The sequence below is a fragment of the Brassica napus genome, chromosome A2 (assembly GCF_020379485.1).
Source record: "Brassica napus cultivar Da-Ae chromosome A2, Da-Ae, whole genome shotgun sequence".
NCBI lineage: Eukaryota > Viridiplantae > Streptophyta > Magnoliopsida > Brassicales > Brassicaceae > Brassica > Brassica napus.
In genome coordinates, this window is record NC_063435.1 from 10242686 (window position 1) to 10259290 (window position 16605).

General features: G+C 31.2%; 1 protein-coding gene across 1 annotated transcript; it reads left to right on the forward strand.

The window, feature by feature from the left end:
* Nucleotides 1–2098, forward strand: LOC106394902 (homeobox-leucine zipper protein ATHB-13-like). Its single transcript, XM_013835451.3, has 3 exons — nucleotides 1–345; nucleotides 416–789; nucleotides 1532–2098. Exons 1-3 carry the CDS (start codon nucleotides 222–224, stop codon nucleotides 1889–1891), a joined length of 858 nt encoding a protein of 285 aa, XP_013690905.2. The 5' UTR covers nucleotides 1–221; the 3' UTR covers nucleotides 1892–2098.
* The last annotated feature ends 14507 nt before the right edge of the window (nucleotides 2099–16605 follow it).

Below are 16605 nucleotides of genomic sequence, written 5' to 3' on the forward strand. Positions count from 1 at the left end.
AAATGAAAAAGAAGAAAACAAATACCATAAGTGGTATAGTCTAGGCCAATTCATTTCACTATCTTCTTTTTCTCCCTCTTCTGTTTTCCATTTGAGTCTCCTGCTAGCACAAAGATTATTGAGATCCAAAGATCTTAACTATATGGTGGCAAGAAGAATCTAAAGAGAAACAACCAAAGCTTAAGCAAACAGTCTTGTCTACTGTTGAAAAACAGGAGAAAATGTCTTGTAATAATGGAATGTCTTTTTTCCCCTCAAATTTCATGATCCAACCCTCTTACGAAGATCTACCTCCTTCTCTTTCACCTCTCCTTCCTTCTTGCTCTATACCTCAAGATCTTCATGGTACATACACACATACACTTACTCATGATCTCCTGTGTTTTCTAAAGCTCTGTTTTTGCTCTGTTTTCAGGGTTTGCTTCGTTTCTAGGTAAGCGATCTCCAGTAGAAGGGTTAGAAGCTGGGAACATTATGAACGGAGAAGAGGATTATTCAGATGATGGGTCTCAAAAGGGAGAGAAGAAGAGGAGATTGAACATGGAGCAAGTGAAGACATTAGAGAAGAACTTCGAACTTGGAAACAAGCTTGACCCAGAGAGGAAAATGCAGTTGGCTCGTGCCTTGTGTTTACAGCCAAGACAGATCGCGATTTGGTTTCAGAACAGAAGAGCTCGCTGGAAAACAAAGCAGCTTGAGAAAGATTATGATACACTTAAACGACAGTTTGATTCCCTTAAAGCTGAAAACGATCTTCTTCAAACTCACAACCAGAAACTCCAAGCTGAGGTAATTAATCTCACAATTTTCTTTTTAAACAATGAAAATTCAATTTAAATTCGATTTTTTTATGTGTCTGATTACACTAGGGTTAAAAATATTGAATCTTTTAGCTTTTTCAGAACATATATTTTTAGTTTCTTTCTTTCTTGAATTGTGAAATATCAAGCTTTCTTGGTTAATAGTCTCAGAATTTCTGTTAGTTAAAGATTGAACTAAATTTTGTTTCGGTTTTATCTAGGTTGGGACTATAGATAACTTATTATGATTTTAGTTGTGTTTTAACATTCTGATAATTTATTTATGTACATTACTTCTTAAAATTTTGAAGGCGCTAGATCAATATTTTATTTGTATATGTTTAAAATTGGCCTGGTTTCTAACTTTTTATTTGATTAATGTGAAAGATCAAGTTTTATTTGGTTTTGTAATCTCATAATTTCGTTAGAGTACAAGATTAATTTATTTTCTTTCTGAAAGGTGAAAAATTAAGTTTGTATTTTATTTGATGATAATTCTTGGGATCAGCAGTTGCTTTCAGGTAGGGTTAATAAACTCGACATGATTCATGACTTTTTTTTGGTATGATGATTCGTGACTTTTAAAAACATCAGTATCTGTTTCCCCCCTCTTGTCAGAACAGAGATCTGAATACAATAGCTTTCTTATGCTTATCACATTATACAGTACTCTGCATTTTTTTCTTAATTCGAATCTAACTTGTTTCATAAATATGTTATAAAATTTTCAGATAATGAGTTTAAGGAACAGAGAACAAACAGAATCGATAAATCTGAACAAAGAAACAGAAGGATCTTGCAGTAACAGAAGCGACAACAGTTCCGATAATTTCAGGCTGGACATCTCGACGGCTGTGCCATCAGTAGACAGCACAATAACAGGCGGCCATCCACCAGCGCAACAGACTGTTGGTCGACACTTCTTTCCACCAGCGACCGCGACGACCACCACAACGACTATGCAATTCTTTCAAAACTCGTCTTCTGGTCAGAGTATGGTTAAAGAAGAAAACAGTATCAGTAACATGTTCTGTGCAATGGATGACCACTCAGGTTTTTGGCCATGGCTTGATCAGCAACAGTACAACTGAAACTGGTCGACCTGTTTTTATTTCTTTCAATATTTTTATATATTTTGTTTTGTTTTTTTTGTTTTGATATCAGAAAGAACATGCATGTTTCAAAAACTTGGAATCTATCATTCACTTTTGAGTTTTTTCCCCTTTTTGATCAATGAGATGTAAGAAGATGGGTAAAAGTTAAAGAAGTATATATCATTAAGTACCATTTTTCTATAACTATATTATGGAGGAAAAATAAACATGTAGGGAGTATTAAATTGTGTAGTCGTGGGTACTGGCACCATGTGGTCGTAGTCGTCACATTCAGAAGTGGGAAGAGATACACAATGAAAAGGACATTTTCCATGTAGCAAATTAATGAAAATCTTTTGTTTAAATCCATGAAATAAATTCTGCATATGTCATGATTTGGTCGAGCGGGTTAAACGAAAAGTAATGATGGGAGAAAATCTAAAGGAGATAACTTTTGTAATCACGAGACCTTACAAAAGACGTACGATATTTTTGTCATGCAGCAGAGAACACTATGAATTTCATAACCCTTGCCTTTTTTCCTTTTTTTTGTTACATTATCAATTTCACCTCGTGATTCTATATGAGAGTTCACCGTCAACTGGGTTAATTTGCTAACAAACAAAAATCCAGAAGTTAAACGGTTAAATCATAGAGAATTTGTACTCCCTACACACCACTTTTTCCCTATTTGCACTCCATACCATATATCCCTCCAATTTTCTTCCCCCCAACATTATCATTTTCCCCCCATTCAATGATATCCCACATTTGTTAGTATATTTAGCTAATTTACTCAATCATAAATAAACATACCGATAGTAGTGATATACTGATAATTATATTTTGAGTTCAAATTTTATATGGTATTTATTTTTATTTTTTAAATTACTTTCAAAAATGACTAAGATTATATACCAATACAAGGTGTATAAACAGTGATAGGAGAGATTAGGGACAGAAATTCAAAACTCTCACAATCTAAAAATTATAAATTAGTGTATACTATTTTAATTGGTTTAAAAATGATATGCATCTTTAGTAAAAAAAAATGAAATGCATCCTCTTACATATATGTTTCTTTTGTGTTCTGTTAAAGATACATTCTTTATATACTAAAGTACAAGTTACTTTACCAATAAAATTCTGACATATGAAAATGTTATAAAATTTTAAAGACAAAATGAAATAAAAAAGAAAAACTTAACTGCATACCAAAAACAGCTACAAAATTAATATTTAGATAACACAAAAATCCCTATATCTGTCCCATTACTTCATGAGATCACCCACGATTTCAAAACTGCCACTCTTCATGCAGAGGTTTTGACTCACGATGATATAAGTTCATCTGTACATGCAATTTTGTTTCTCTCTTTTTTTCGTGAGAGAGTTAACATGCATTCAATGTAATTTTCTGTAATTCCATGCAATTTCCCTATTGATCCTCCCAGCAAGAGAGCGATAAAATTTTAATTTCTAAAAATACATATTGATGGCTTTGATGATAGATACTCTTTAAGAGAACTTTTTCAAGGATTAAGAAAAACAGATTTTCTTATGGTGAAGCTTAGTGAAAGGTTGGCAGATGAAGATTAAAGTCCAGGTTAGTGAGATTAAATATTTCCAAACTCTTCCATCATAATTTTCTATCATGTTGATTTTTTTTTTATGAATCTTTATCTCCTCTAACGTACTTATAATAATTATCCTTTTAACATTATACATTTGATCAATATCATTTTAAAGTAGACTAAATTAATTATCGATTTGCTAGGAAATGTTTATTGAAAGAATTTGAGAATGTTTACTGATTTTAAATTTTAGTCATATATTATTGAAATTTGGTCTTATTTGTAAAAAAAAAGATTAGTGTCCATGCTTAGTATGGGACCCATACTACTAAACGTAAATTAGCATGTCATCAGAAAATCATGTGTTACGCGTAAGATAACACTCGGCTATCAATGAATATACATATGTACATGAAGCTGCTGTCATGTCATATAAGATCGTGTGGGTTATCTGATAAAATTAGCATGTTATTACACAAAGTAACATGTATTTGTTTAAATATGCGGAACAGTATAACCATTTTTATCTGAGAATTTAAATTTTATCCCCAAAATTATATTACAGAAAAAGAATGGTCATCTTGCAGATAATCCCAAGAACTGTTTTTTTTTAATCCAAAGAACTGTTTATCTAGTGCATATACCCATTACGTGAAAATTTCATACAAAAACATATCCTTAATATATAGTTATTTAAGGTACTATGTGATAATTAGTTATAAGTAGAAGATAATGTAAATGTGATACTCCAAGAGTAAGGTAAATAGCAAGCGACGTAGACACACACAGATTCCAAGAGTGTAGAGGAAACGGACAAACAGAGTTGGAAAAAAAGCAAGCAAACAATTTGGGGTTGGAAAGTTGTCACTCTCCTTTTTAATCGACCCTTCCCCTTTTAACTTATTTTCCTCTTCCACAGTCAAATGGCCGACATTTTTTAAACTTTTCTAAATTTCTGATAGAGATCGATTCACTTTTATGATTAAAATTTGAAATTTTCACTATCTATTTGCATATAACATGTCTTTGTTATGTAAGAAATCGCTTTGTTCTGAACTTAGACGCTAGCAACAAAAGGAAGCGACAAAAAAAAGTTGTCAATAAAAGTTTCTTGGGACCTTAATATGTGGAGAAACTAAGGCCAACATTGCTTTTAGTGACCTTGATGCAAAAGTCTGGCTGCCTTAAATATGAGAGATCGTAGGTCCATACATTATTTACACTGTTCTCTTTGTTTTTTCTTGTTTCAACATTTTTCCAATAGACGTTTACAAAAAAGGTTATCATCATCAACCAAATATTAAATTAGTGCTAATGAATACAGTATAACTTTTTTTTTTGAACATATAATACAGTATAACTTCGAAACATAAATTATAAACAAAAGGTTTTATTTCTTTGCTTCTCGATCCACCACTCTATTTTATTCTCTAGATGGAACACTGTTTTCTGATTGTCTAGCCGAAGAAGCAGAATTTGATGGATCTCTTTGTGAATTTAAGAGTTTGGCTTGAGTCCAGTAGCAGAAAGCATCACTAGCTTTTATTTTCAAAAAGTGTGTTATGGAGCTTTTAAAATCAAGGTAACTGAATTGTCGATAGCTACAAAATCTCAAACATGACCAACATCAGATGAGAGAGTATCAATATAATGAGATTTTAATAAATTTTAAATTTAATAAAAATAAAAGCATGTCATTTACCTGCTTATTCAAAATAATAAATCAAAAATTTTAATGATCCATTTAAGGATATATACCTTCGCTTTTAGAGATACTCAGATATGATTATGGGTATAAAAGTTTCAATACTCTCTAGTCTCCAATATGATTATAGGAAATTTAGAATGACAATAAAACAAGATGAGCTGATGAGACCCACTAGAATCACCCACTTCGTTTCTATAAGTACACGTTTCTTTTAGCAAACCTTTTTTGGTTTGCTTTGCTTTTTTGGTTAATGGACCCTTTGAAACTTGGATGCTTCAACTACACTTGCCTTCCTCACCATCATCTCTTTCACGTAATATACTTATAAATTGTACTACTAGGAATATAATTTATTGTGTGCATATCTTTATGACTAACCTAGGTTATAGAATCATGCGGCAAAACAATTCCTTGATTTTGCTATTTAGTTAAACAAAAAAGATTATAAACATTGCTTGATAAGTATACTAAAAATTGTAGTTCGCAGCTTGTTTTCTTGAACATCACACACCATACATAAATATATACATATTTATATATTATAAATTTTATTATATTTAATATTAGTTTCAATTAGCGTAGATATATAATTGATGCTTAACAGTAAAATTATTCTTTTCCTATATTAATGGGTTTTTTTTTCTGAAACACTTTTTTGAAAACTCCTATATTAATGGGTTAATATAGAAAAATAATAAAAATAAATAAAAACTCAAAAGCCAACGTAAATAGTCAAAAACCCATGAAAACTTGTTTTTGGTTTTTGTGTTAAAAAAAACAGTTATTTCAAAAAATTATTTTCCCTACATTTTAGGGAACCCATTCTTTGAAAATCTTGATTAGGTGAAAAATCGATTTTGGAAAAACAAAAACCAAAAACTAATTTAAAAGCTACAAACAATCAAGCTCTTAATTAGCCTTTAGCCAATATGGTACACTAGATGATAACCCGCGCGCATGCGCGAGGTAAGTTCTTATAAAAATGTTTGTTTATGAAATGATTTTAATATTTTGCAACACTACAGTCTTTATCGATTGTAAAATGATGAATACAAATGTTGGTCTCTTAAATATATCATCGTTGTTAAAGAGTTAACGTATTACATCTCATTTTAATTATTTTTAAGACTTCATATGCACAAAAAGAAATTAAGTTTTACGACTGACAAAAATAACCAAAACCAAATAGGCAACATCGATTGTATAATGACGAAAGGGGATTAAGTTTTCTGCTCTCGATTTGTTTACCATTAACTCTCTATAAGTGATTTCATTTTCTACATCTATAGAATAGTGCTTCCGTTCTCGTCTTTTTTTCATTGATATGAGTTAAGTTTCTTTTTTTAACTTCTTTTATGAATCCAGTGAATTACATAAGTGTCAATTTAAAAAAATGGACATCTCTAAAAATTAAATTCACTCCTTATACATTTCTAAAAATCAAAATTTTGAAAAAAAAGCACCGACATACTATATTAACAGGTTAATGTTCAAATCTAATATATCAAGCTGTTATAGAATATAAGTGCATACTCGAAATATAAATGTTTGTCTAGTATATATTCACAAGCTCAATCTAAAAATCATATAATTAGAACAACAAAACAAATTACTTATTTCACTAGTTCGGGTAATATCCGAACCCGAATGGATATCCGAAGATAACCAAACATAAGTATGCTTAATTATATATTTCTAATTTATTTCTCTTATTTTATTCAAAATATTTATATTAATGATTCTTATTGCTCAAAATTAGGTAATATACATATAATTATGGACAAAATCATTTGCTACTCACTTAAAATACATATCAAGTTCTTGTTTCTTGCATTAACCAAAATTGCATCTAAAATTTCAAAACAACAACTAAATTAGTGTCTTTCTATTTTTAAAATTTTATCTCCAAACCTATTAATAGTTTAATCTTTTAAAAATTAAAAAAAAACAGTTAAGTTAAAATATATTTTAAATACAAAAAAACTTAAACAATGAATAATTTATTTATTTTTTCTTCAAAATTTAAATATCCGAACCCGACCCAAAATATCCGAACCCGAACATAAAATACCCGAACCCGACTCGAAGTGTAGAAATACCTGAACGAGTTCTATGCCTTTATACTGAAGTATCCGATACAAACCCGAACGTGTATCCGAACACCCACCCCTATGATATATGATCATTTGTATCTTGCTTGAACCAAAAAAAAGTTAAAACATTGATCACAAATTTTTAATGTGGGACTTTTACCATTGTTAGTAATTTATAGTCGTTTTTAAAAATTCAAAATATAAAATATAAAAAAAAATCTAATTGTTTTTATTATATGCTTAATGTGATTGTTTAATTTCTTTTAATAGTATGAAATTAAACAAAAAAAGAGGGGTTATAATTTTTTTTAATCAAATATGTATTATTCATAATCATTAATTATCATATATATGTTAACCATATTAGGTAATTCCGTAGCTTTTATTTAAAGGAAAAAATATTATTTTGTACACTATTAATTAGTTTGATAGTTAGTTTAATAAAGAACATAGTATATGTTTATATGGACCAACTTATTTTTCTAACAATTCTAAGAATAATTTTTGTGATGACATGTGGCAATGAAAACGTGTTGTAATGTTCGAGAAATAATATGCAGGGGATTGCAAAATCTTACAAGTATATAATTGGTACGGTACAAGAAATTGATGTATGTCGGGAAAGTCAAACGTCACTGGTGGGACGCACGTAAAGCTAAACGGTCACCTTGTGTATATTGTTTTGCTCAAGTTGAAAATATATTCAAAAATATTTCCCCACAAAATTAGCTTTACACAACAAAAATCTGAAACCTAAAGCCGTGATTTTGTTTGTCTGTGCCCTCGACCTAATTTAGTCTAAACCAAACTTAGTCCAGCTAATAGAAAATACCGGATGAGTCCAGGAGTTCCCCCAAACACTTCAGTGGAATACATTTTCATAGCAAATGATTTTTCTCCAATGAAGTGCTTAGAGGAACTCTAGGAAACATCCAACCAAAATGATGTTTGTTTGTATATTACATTATCAATGTATTTTTGTATATTTATTTTGGGTGAAATTGGTTTACCAAGATTATTAGGGTTTGAAAATATTGGACGCATTGGCGTTTATATATACAGTTGGAACTTGGAAGCATTGTGAACTTAGACGTGAATTCAGGCTAAGGGTTTTAGGTGAAGGAATCAAATATCTCAAGAAAATGCATAATCCTTTTTCCTTTTAGCTTTTTGGAAGATAAGAAAGATCACATTTTGATACAAGCATAGATGCCAATAGTACATGTACAATCACATACATGCAAATGCACGAATGAATAAATTTTTTTGCACAAATGAATAATTTGCATCTTTTGTGCCCATATACGTGCTGGGACCTGATCACCGAACCTTATCACCATCAATAGAGTCTCGTCCCTCATACACACGAAAACAAGCTCTATGTGTGCCGTTCACAATTCCTCACAATACAATCGATCAATCTGTATCCCTCTATTCTCTTCTCTTCTTAATCTGCTGTAGGTGCTAGCTCATTCCCGTTCAATATAATGTTGCTTCCTTCAGTCCGGAGGGTCCAGTTAAATGCTTATCAATACACTCCTGCTCAAGTTTTACGATATACTAGCAATACATAACAAGTTAAATTTCATTTTAGGCTTAAAACCAGAACTATTTTTCGATCAAATTAAGACTTATGTAGCGAATTTATCATAACATAATTTCGGTTACCTAACAATTAATCATCTAATGGAAGCAGAATTGTAATTCATTTGAAGCTCGAGTTATGGTTATGCTTCCTTTCCAGCCCGTCTTTTTCCGATGGCGTCAAGGTTCTTGCTGATCAGGTATGAGGCTTGGCTCTATCCTTATATGCGCTTAATAGACTACGGTTACTTCAACTAGGAGGAGAGTGGGATGCTTAGCGCCCTTACCGGATTAACCCGGTGCGATGATGATGAGGGAAGGATCCGGAGTTGCGCCCACAACTTGGCTGTGTAGTCCGATGACTCAAAGTTGTCAAACCCATGGTTGTACCGTTTTTGCTTGAATCTTAGTTCGTATGTAACCGTAACGATGCCCTTTCGGGAGATCAATGAAATATATAGAATTATCTATAAAAAAATAAAAAAAAAAATAATGGAATAGCGATAATTTGTGTTTAACATTGAATATATATTGAAAAGGACTAATTCATAGATCGTCAATCACTAACTCATTTTCAGTTGCTATATATATAGGGTCCGTTTGTTTCTCCATCTGGATGAATCATTTGGATGAAGATGAGAGTTTTGTTTGTTTAGGCACTAAAAGTACAACTCATTCAGATAGATCATCCGGATGACTTTTGGAAATTTATGCTTAATTTTAAAGTCCATTCAGCTGAACCAATTTGGATTATTTGAATGGAGATGGTTCATTCAAAATGGTATAATGTCTATTATGCCCCTAATGTAATTCACAAATTACAAACCTAAAAATAATATCATTTTTGTCACATACAAAAACTGACAAAACTACAAAAACACTTTTTCTCGCGAAAACCTAAAAACTATTTTTCACGCCAAAACCCCAAATTGCAAAAATGTGTTTTCCCGTCAAAATTGCAAAAACGTATTTTTCCGCAAAAACGTATTTTTCCGCAAAACCGAAAAACGTGTTTTCATGCCAAAATTACAAAAAAAAACATGTTTTCACGTTAACACCCCAAACACACATTTTTCCGCCAAAACACAAAAACATATTTTCCCGCCAAAATTGCAAAAACGTATTTTCCCGCCAAAACCGAAATATCTCATTTTCTCGCCAATACCAAAAAAATCTAGTTTTTCTGCAAAAACCACAAAAACATGTTTCCCGCGAAAAACGTGTTTTCCCGCCAAAACCGCAAAAACGAGTTTTCCCGCCAAAACCGCAAAAACGTGTTTTCCCGTCAAAACCGCAAAAAACGCGTTTTCCCGTAAAAACCGCAAAAACATGTTTTTCCGCCAAAACCGCAAAAACGCGTTTTCCCGCCAAAACAATAAAAACACATTTTCCCGCCAAAAACGCGTTTTCCCGCCAAAACCGCAAAATGCGTTTTCCCGCCAAAACAGCAAAAATGCATTTTCCCACCAAAAATGTGTTTTACTGCCAAAACCGCAAAACGCGTTTTCCCGCCAATAACAAAAAATCTCATTTTCTCGCCAAAACCGAAAAATTTCATTTTAAGGTGTTTCCCTCCAAAACCGCAAAAATGTGTTTTTCCGCCAAAAACGCGTTTTTTCCGCCAAAAACGTCTTTTCCGCCAAAACTGCAAAAACACGTTCTCTCGCCAAAACCGAAAATTTGTATTTTCCCGCCAAAACCGAAAAATCTTGTTTTCCCGCCAGAACCGAAAAATCTTGTTTTTCCGCCGAAACCGAAAAATGTGTTTTCTCACTAAAACCAAAAAATCTTTTTTTCCCGCCCAAACCGCAAAAAGAAAATTCATTAATTTTGAAATAATTCTAATGTAAATATATTAATCTAAATAATTAAATGTAATATAGTTAAAATTAATATCAAACATATGATTAAACCAACACAAGGGTATTTTGGTAATTTGTTTACTAAACTCATTTGAATGGAAATGAAAATAAAGAAACAAACATAAAATCCATTTAGATAATTCATCTTGATGAGTCATGTGGATGGACAAACAAACAATCACAAAAATGGGAATGGATCATCTGAATAGATCATACAAATGAATCATTTAACCAACACAAAGGTATTTCGGTAATTTGTTTACTAAACTCATTTGAATGGAAATGAAAATAAAGAAACAAACATAAAATCCATTTAGATAATTCATCTAGATGAGTCATGTGGATGGACAAACAAACAATCACAAAAATGGGAATGGATCATCTGAATAGATCATACAAATAAATCATTTAACTAACACAATGTTATTTTGGTAATTTGTTTACTAAACTTATTTGAATGAAAATGAAAATAAAGAAACAAACATAAAATCCATTTAGATAATTCATCTAGATGAGTCATATGGATGGACAAACAAACAATCACAAAAATGGGAATGGATCATCTGAATAGATCATACAAATGAATCATTTGGATGGATATGACAAATGGTAAAACAAACAGCCCCATATATATACTGGTGTTGCCGTGCTACGCAAGGAAATTTTTTTTCTTACAAATAAAATTTAGTTATATATACATATAATTTACATGTACGCAATGTTTTTAAACCCGACCCGGACACTGAACCGGACGATTTACCGGGTCGTTGGGTCACTGGGTCGACCGCGGGTGAACCGCGGGTTAATAAATGAATTAATATATAATAATATATTAGCTATGAAAATAAATATATAAAAACTAAAGTTTAATACTTTCTAAATGTTTTTTAAAACATAAAATAATAGTTTGGATATGTATATACTTTATGTTTAAAAAGTATTTAACAAAAACTTAACTTTAGTTTTTATATTTTTATTTTCATTTGGCATGCAAAATATCAAAAAAAATAGTTTAGACTATTTAAAATTTTCTGTAACAAATTAAGAGTTATGACATCTAAAAAAATCAAGATATAAAACTCACAAATATTTAAACATCTAATGTGAATAATAAATTAACTTCAAATTCAAAATAAACTAAAATTAAAAGATCATTGTAATAAATTGTCAATAACAGAAATAAACAAACACCAAATCACATCAATTAATTTTGATTCTCTCTATCATCGTTCAATTTATTTTTTTAGGTGGCATAGTGAAAAATCTTCATCAAAATCTAAAATCACAAATATAAAAATGAAAATGGAAAACCTAACTTCTTTGTTTTTGTCAGCACCTTAGTTTTTAATTGAAAACTTAGAATATAAAACATAATCTAAAAACTAAAAAATGAGTAAAAATTATTTATTGGTTCAACCGATGGTTCAACCGGTATCGGGTTCCGGGTTTTAGTGGGTTTTTGCGGGTTTTTACGGGTTTCTAAATATTGGGTTTTTCATAAAACCCAAACCGAATTTTTTCTGTGTCACCGGGTTTACCGGTTCAACCGCGGGTCCGGGTCGGGTTTCAAAACATTGCATGTACGTAAAACTTAGCCAAAATAAAATAAAATTAAACGTACAAAGTATTAACACATTTATGACTGATTAACCATTGACATAAAAATTAAGTTGTTTATTTTTTTTATTTATATAAATTACATTGTACAATACAAATATTTTTGTAAAGACCTCAATACAAATATTAGTTTCAAGCTTTCTTTTTTCCTTTTTTTTTTCTTGCTAATTTTTTCTATTGAATGCAAGAATTTACAAAACATACAACAGTTTGCTAGCCTATTCTTAGCTTCCAGGGTAATAACCGAAGCAGAGGAGACGAGCACAAAAGTAAAAGAAGCTCAAAAACCGCTTAGAATGAGCTAAACCCAACCGCCTCAAGATGCGCACATGAACTGAGACAAGATAGTGCGCTGAAGGTACCCGCTCATACCACCTGCACTAAGCCAATCCTTGAGAGGACAGAAGAAGCTACCAACGCACAGAGACCAAGTAACCGAAGACCAAAGACCCGATCAACCTCTAAATGGCTCAAACCCCTTTGGTTTAAATAAGAACATCAAACCCACATTACGCAATAAAGTTTTCTTGAGAAGAGTACCTTGACAGTCAACATAACAGCTCGAGAGGAGAATGCACAAGGATATAATGATGCAACAGAAGTGTAGACCTGAGGAGGATCAAGATGTTGGTGGTGAGAGAAGAAGCACATGCCGCAATCACTAATCTGAACCTATCAGATCGGCAAGGGAAAGAAGCACAGACACTGACTAGGTCACTAACTAGGACCCAAGGCAGCACAACCGAGAATCATCCAAAGCAAGAACCGAGGAGCAACGATGTCAGATAAGCCGGAGAGAGACAAGGGAAGCCTTTGACAGAAACAGAACACATCCACAAGGATAAGGCGGCAAGGAAAGAGGCACAGACCATCCCGACGGCAAGGGAAGAGCACAGATCAGGCTTGCTATGTGGAGAGACTGACTACAGAAACACTCATCTCAACCAAACTTTCAGAACCAGGACCAACGCATATCTCAAGCTCTACCGGAGAAGATAGCACCATTGTAAATCAGAGCCAAAAACACAGTCGACATTACGACACATGAGAGAAGGAAAAAAAAAAGAAAAGATGGGAAGAGAAGGACATACGGCGAAGACGCCGAAGCCCATCTCCTCCCAGGCAGAATCGATGACGACGGCTACTAGGGTTTGTAGATGAGGAAGAGAGACACTAGAGAGAGTTTCTAAACCCTCTCTCTCTCTCCCGTGATTTTTTCACAAGCTTTCTTGATTACTTATTTCTGTCTTGCCCTTCCAGTCTTCTTGTATTCTCCCTAATTCGTAACATGTTTATGAGCAAATTATCTTTAGCTTCTGACGACGTCTAGTATTTCATTCAACATTTAGTTTTAAATTTAAACAGTTATACAAATCCAATCAAAACACTAAAACAGTAAAGGAAAATCAGCATGTAAGCCCTTTTACAAAAAAAAAAATCAGCATGCAACACATAAACATCATTCTATCAAAGTAACACAAAAGTTAAGAATGAAAAACAATTGGAGTAGTAATCAAAATTACTTTACACGTAAGTTTGAAAATACATCGGATGTGACTAAAACATCAAACATCTGTTAAATACTCTAATCAAAATGGCATTGTGAAAGACATAGGTTCTTAATTGACACATCAGTTAAATTTTTCCAGATTTATCGACACTTAGATATTCACAAAGGCATATTATTAAAACAGGATATCCAGAGTGCCTGGATTCAAATCCAGATAGTAAAATGTCGGATCCGTCAAATCCGGATCCACATATCTTGATTTTTAAGTTCAGATATCCGGATCCGGATTTTTAAATATAATAAAATTTAAATTTTATTAATAATATATTAATATTTTTGCTTAAAATTAGTTTATATTATTATATATTTATAATTTTATTTATTTATATATTGTTTTAGATTTTTTTATTAATATTTAATTTAAATATTATTTTTAAAATTTTAGTATTAAAGAATATTTTGTTTTCATTAAAAAAAATTACGGATATGAATCCTGATGCGGATACACTAATTTTGGATTTCCGGATCCATCCCACCGGATCCATCCCACCCTTAGCGGTCAGTCATTAAATGGAAATTCATCGTTATACTAAGTAAAAGTTATAAAATATATTGTTATACTGACAAGGTAAGTAGGTACACAACTATAGTTTATATATATAAAAGAGTTTGCCTACAGTTACTTTTAAAAGGCTTTTTGCCTACAGTTACTACAAACCCAACGCACCGGTCCATTCTTGATGCACCACTCCTAGACTACCATCGACCATTGATAGATTTTGCCACAAGAAATGTTTTTAGAATTGTACCAAAAACAAATAATGATAAACTCTATCATGAATCTCTAGTTTTCAAATGTTTTGCTGACAAAAAAATTGATAGCAACTTTACAATTTTTAGAATGGCATCTACACAAATATCAATATTGACTTGTATTCCGTATTCGTATACACAAAATGTCAGTGTAGAATACAAAACAGGAAATTAAGATTCTAACGTTGGCTTCTGGAATTATTCAGAAAACCCACGCAAAACCATGCAGTTACAACAAAGAAAGTACAATAAAACCTACTGGACAAAAGATCATGTATGTTACATTCTCTAAGCTCCTTATTCCCTAAATTCGGGCTCGGTTCAACTTCAAATTTCCCGCATGTTTTATACATAATGAAGAATATATAAATATATGGCCACTCCCTAAGAAAGCCCACTGCAAAAAAGAGAGAGAGGAAAAAACATATATACCATGTAGTATATTTAAATATGCATTTTACCAAAAAAAAAAAAATTAAATATGCATTTTGGTTTTTGATTAATGTGATTGAGTTAGAGAAGAAGCACTAGCAAAAGACATAGTGAGAATAGAGTCAAATGTCCCCTTGACTTCCCTTAAACAATTCATGGTTCATAATTAGTTTTTTTAATATAGTTTTCACTTTGCACGTGTTTATAGGAATCTAATAAAAAAATTCCACGTTTTGATAAGAATCTAATATAAAACTTTCCCGCTAAAAAGAGAAGAATCGAAAAGCTGCATGATATATATGGTGGCTATTGGACAACAGATAAGTACGAATGGCAAGAGTCACATGTCCGTTGCTCTTCAATAATACCTACAAATAGTACCTTCTCCTCATGAGAAACAAAAAAGGATTCCACAACTTTTTATCTTCTATTTTTTTTTATCTTCTATTTTTTACATCAAAAAGATCATTCCATTACTCAACACACGAGGTGGTCTAGGAAGCTTGGTTAAATATTCATATGTTCAAACTCAAAAGCTAAAATTCACATTAAATAACTCTGACACCTACTTTCTTCGTTATTTATAATGTAATTTCAGTCCGTCTTAGTTAGTATATAATATATATGAAAACAAACTCAAATTATATAAACATGAAATGTTGAGTTTTCTTGAATACAGCTACATAAGCAACAAATCATAATATTATTTATGAAATACATATATAGGATTATACATTACAAAGAGGGAATTCTGCTTTTACCTCATTTATTGTACCACTTTTAATTTAATGTTTACTTTTAATAAAGAGACATTTTTACAAATACATAAAGTATGAAATTTCATTCAAGAGGTAAAAGATCATTTTATCTTTACTTTATAGATATATAAATATAAATAATTATTTATATAAATAATAAAAATAAAATATTTTATAGTTTTTAAATTATACGTATTTGAATTCAAACTTTTTGTAAGTTATTCCTTGTTTGGATTTTCTTTTTTTTTGAAAACTTCTATGAATATTTTTTTAAACTTATTTTGAAATTCAAAAATTCCTTTTGAAAAAATATTTTAAATTTTACATATTTATTTATTTATTTTTTAAAATCCTAAATCCTACCCTCTAAAATCATCCCTCAAATCTAAACTATAAGTTTGAATTAGTTAACCCTAGCGATATAAATGTTTATTTCCTCTTCAAAATTAAACATAAATATGGTTAACATAAACATAAAAAAAGGTATTAAAAATATGATAGTTTAAGCAATTTCTCCAATACAAACGTACAAATATAATGCCCAATTGGGATCGTAAATAGTAATTAATATTGGGGGCTAGTCTTGTGCTGACAAAATTGATACAAATTGGACTGATTAAGATAAGGTCCGTAAGGTACTAAGGTAGTAGTAAATTAATTAACTAAAACCTAAGGAAGAAAATAAAAGAGTTATTATTGAGTTCACCTCCTAGGGTGAACCTACAACCAATAGAAAATCGTTATTTTATATTCAGTATCT

What these genes read in the sequence shown, in the direction of transcription:
- LOC106394902 (XM_013835451.3), top strand. Translation starts at nt 222, where the DNA reads ATGTCTTGTAATAATGGAATGTCTTTTTTCCCCTCAAATTTCATGATC. An exon ending in TATACCTCAAGATCTTCATG is followed by an intron (nt 346 to 415) that starts GTACATACACAC and finishes CTCTGTTTTCAG; the next exon opens with GGTTTGCTTCGTTTCTAGGT. An exon ending in ACCAGAAACTCCAAGCTGAG is followed by an intron (nt 790 to 1,531) that starts GTAATTAATCTC and finishes TAAAATTTTCAG; the next exon opens with ATAATGAGTTTAAGGAACAG.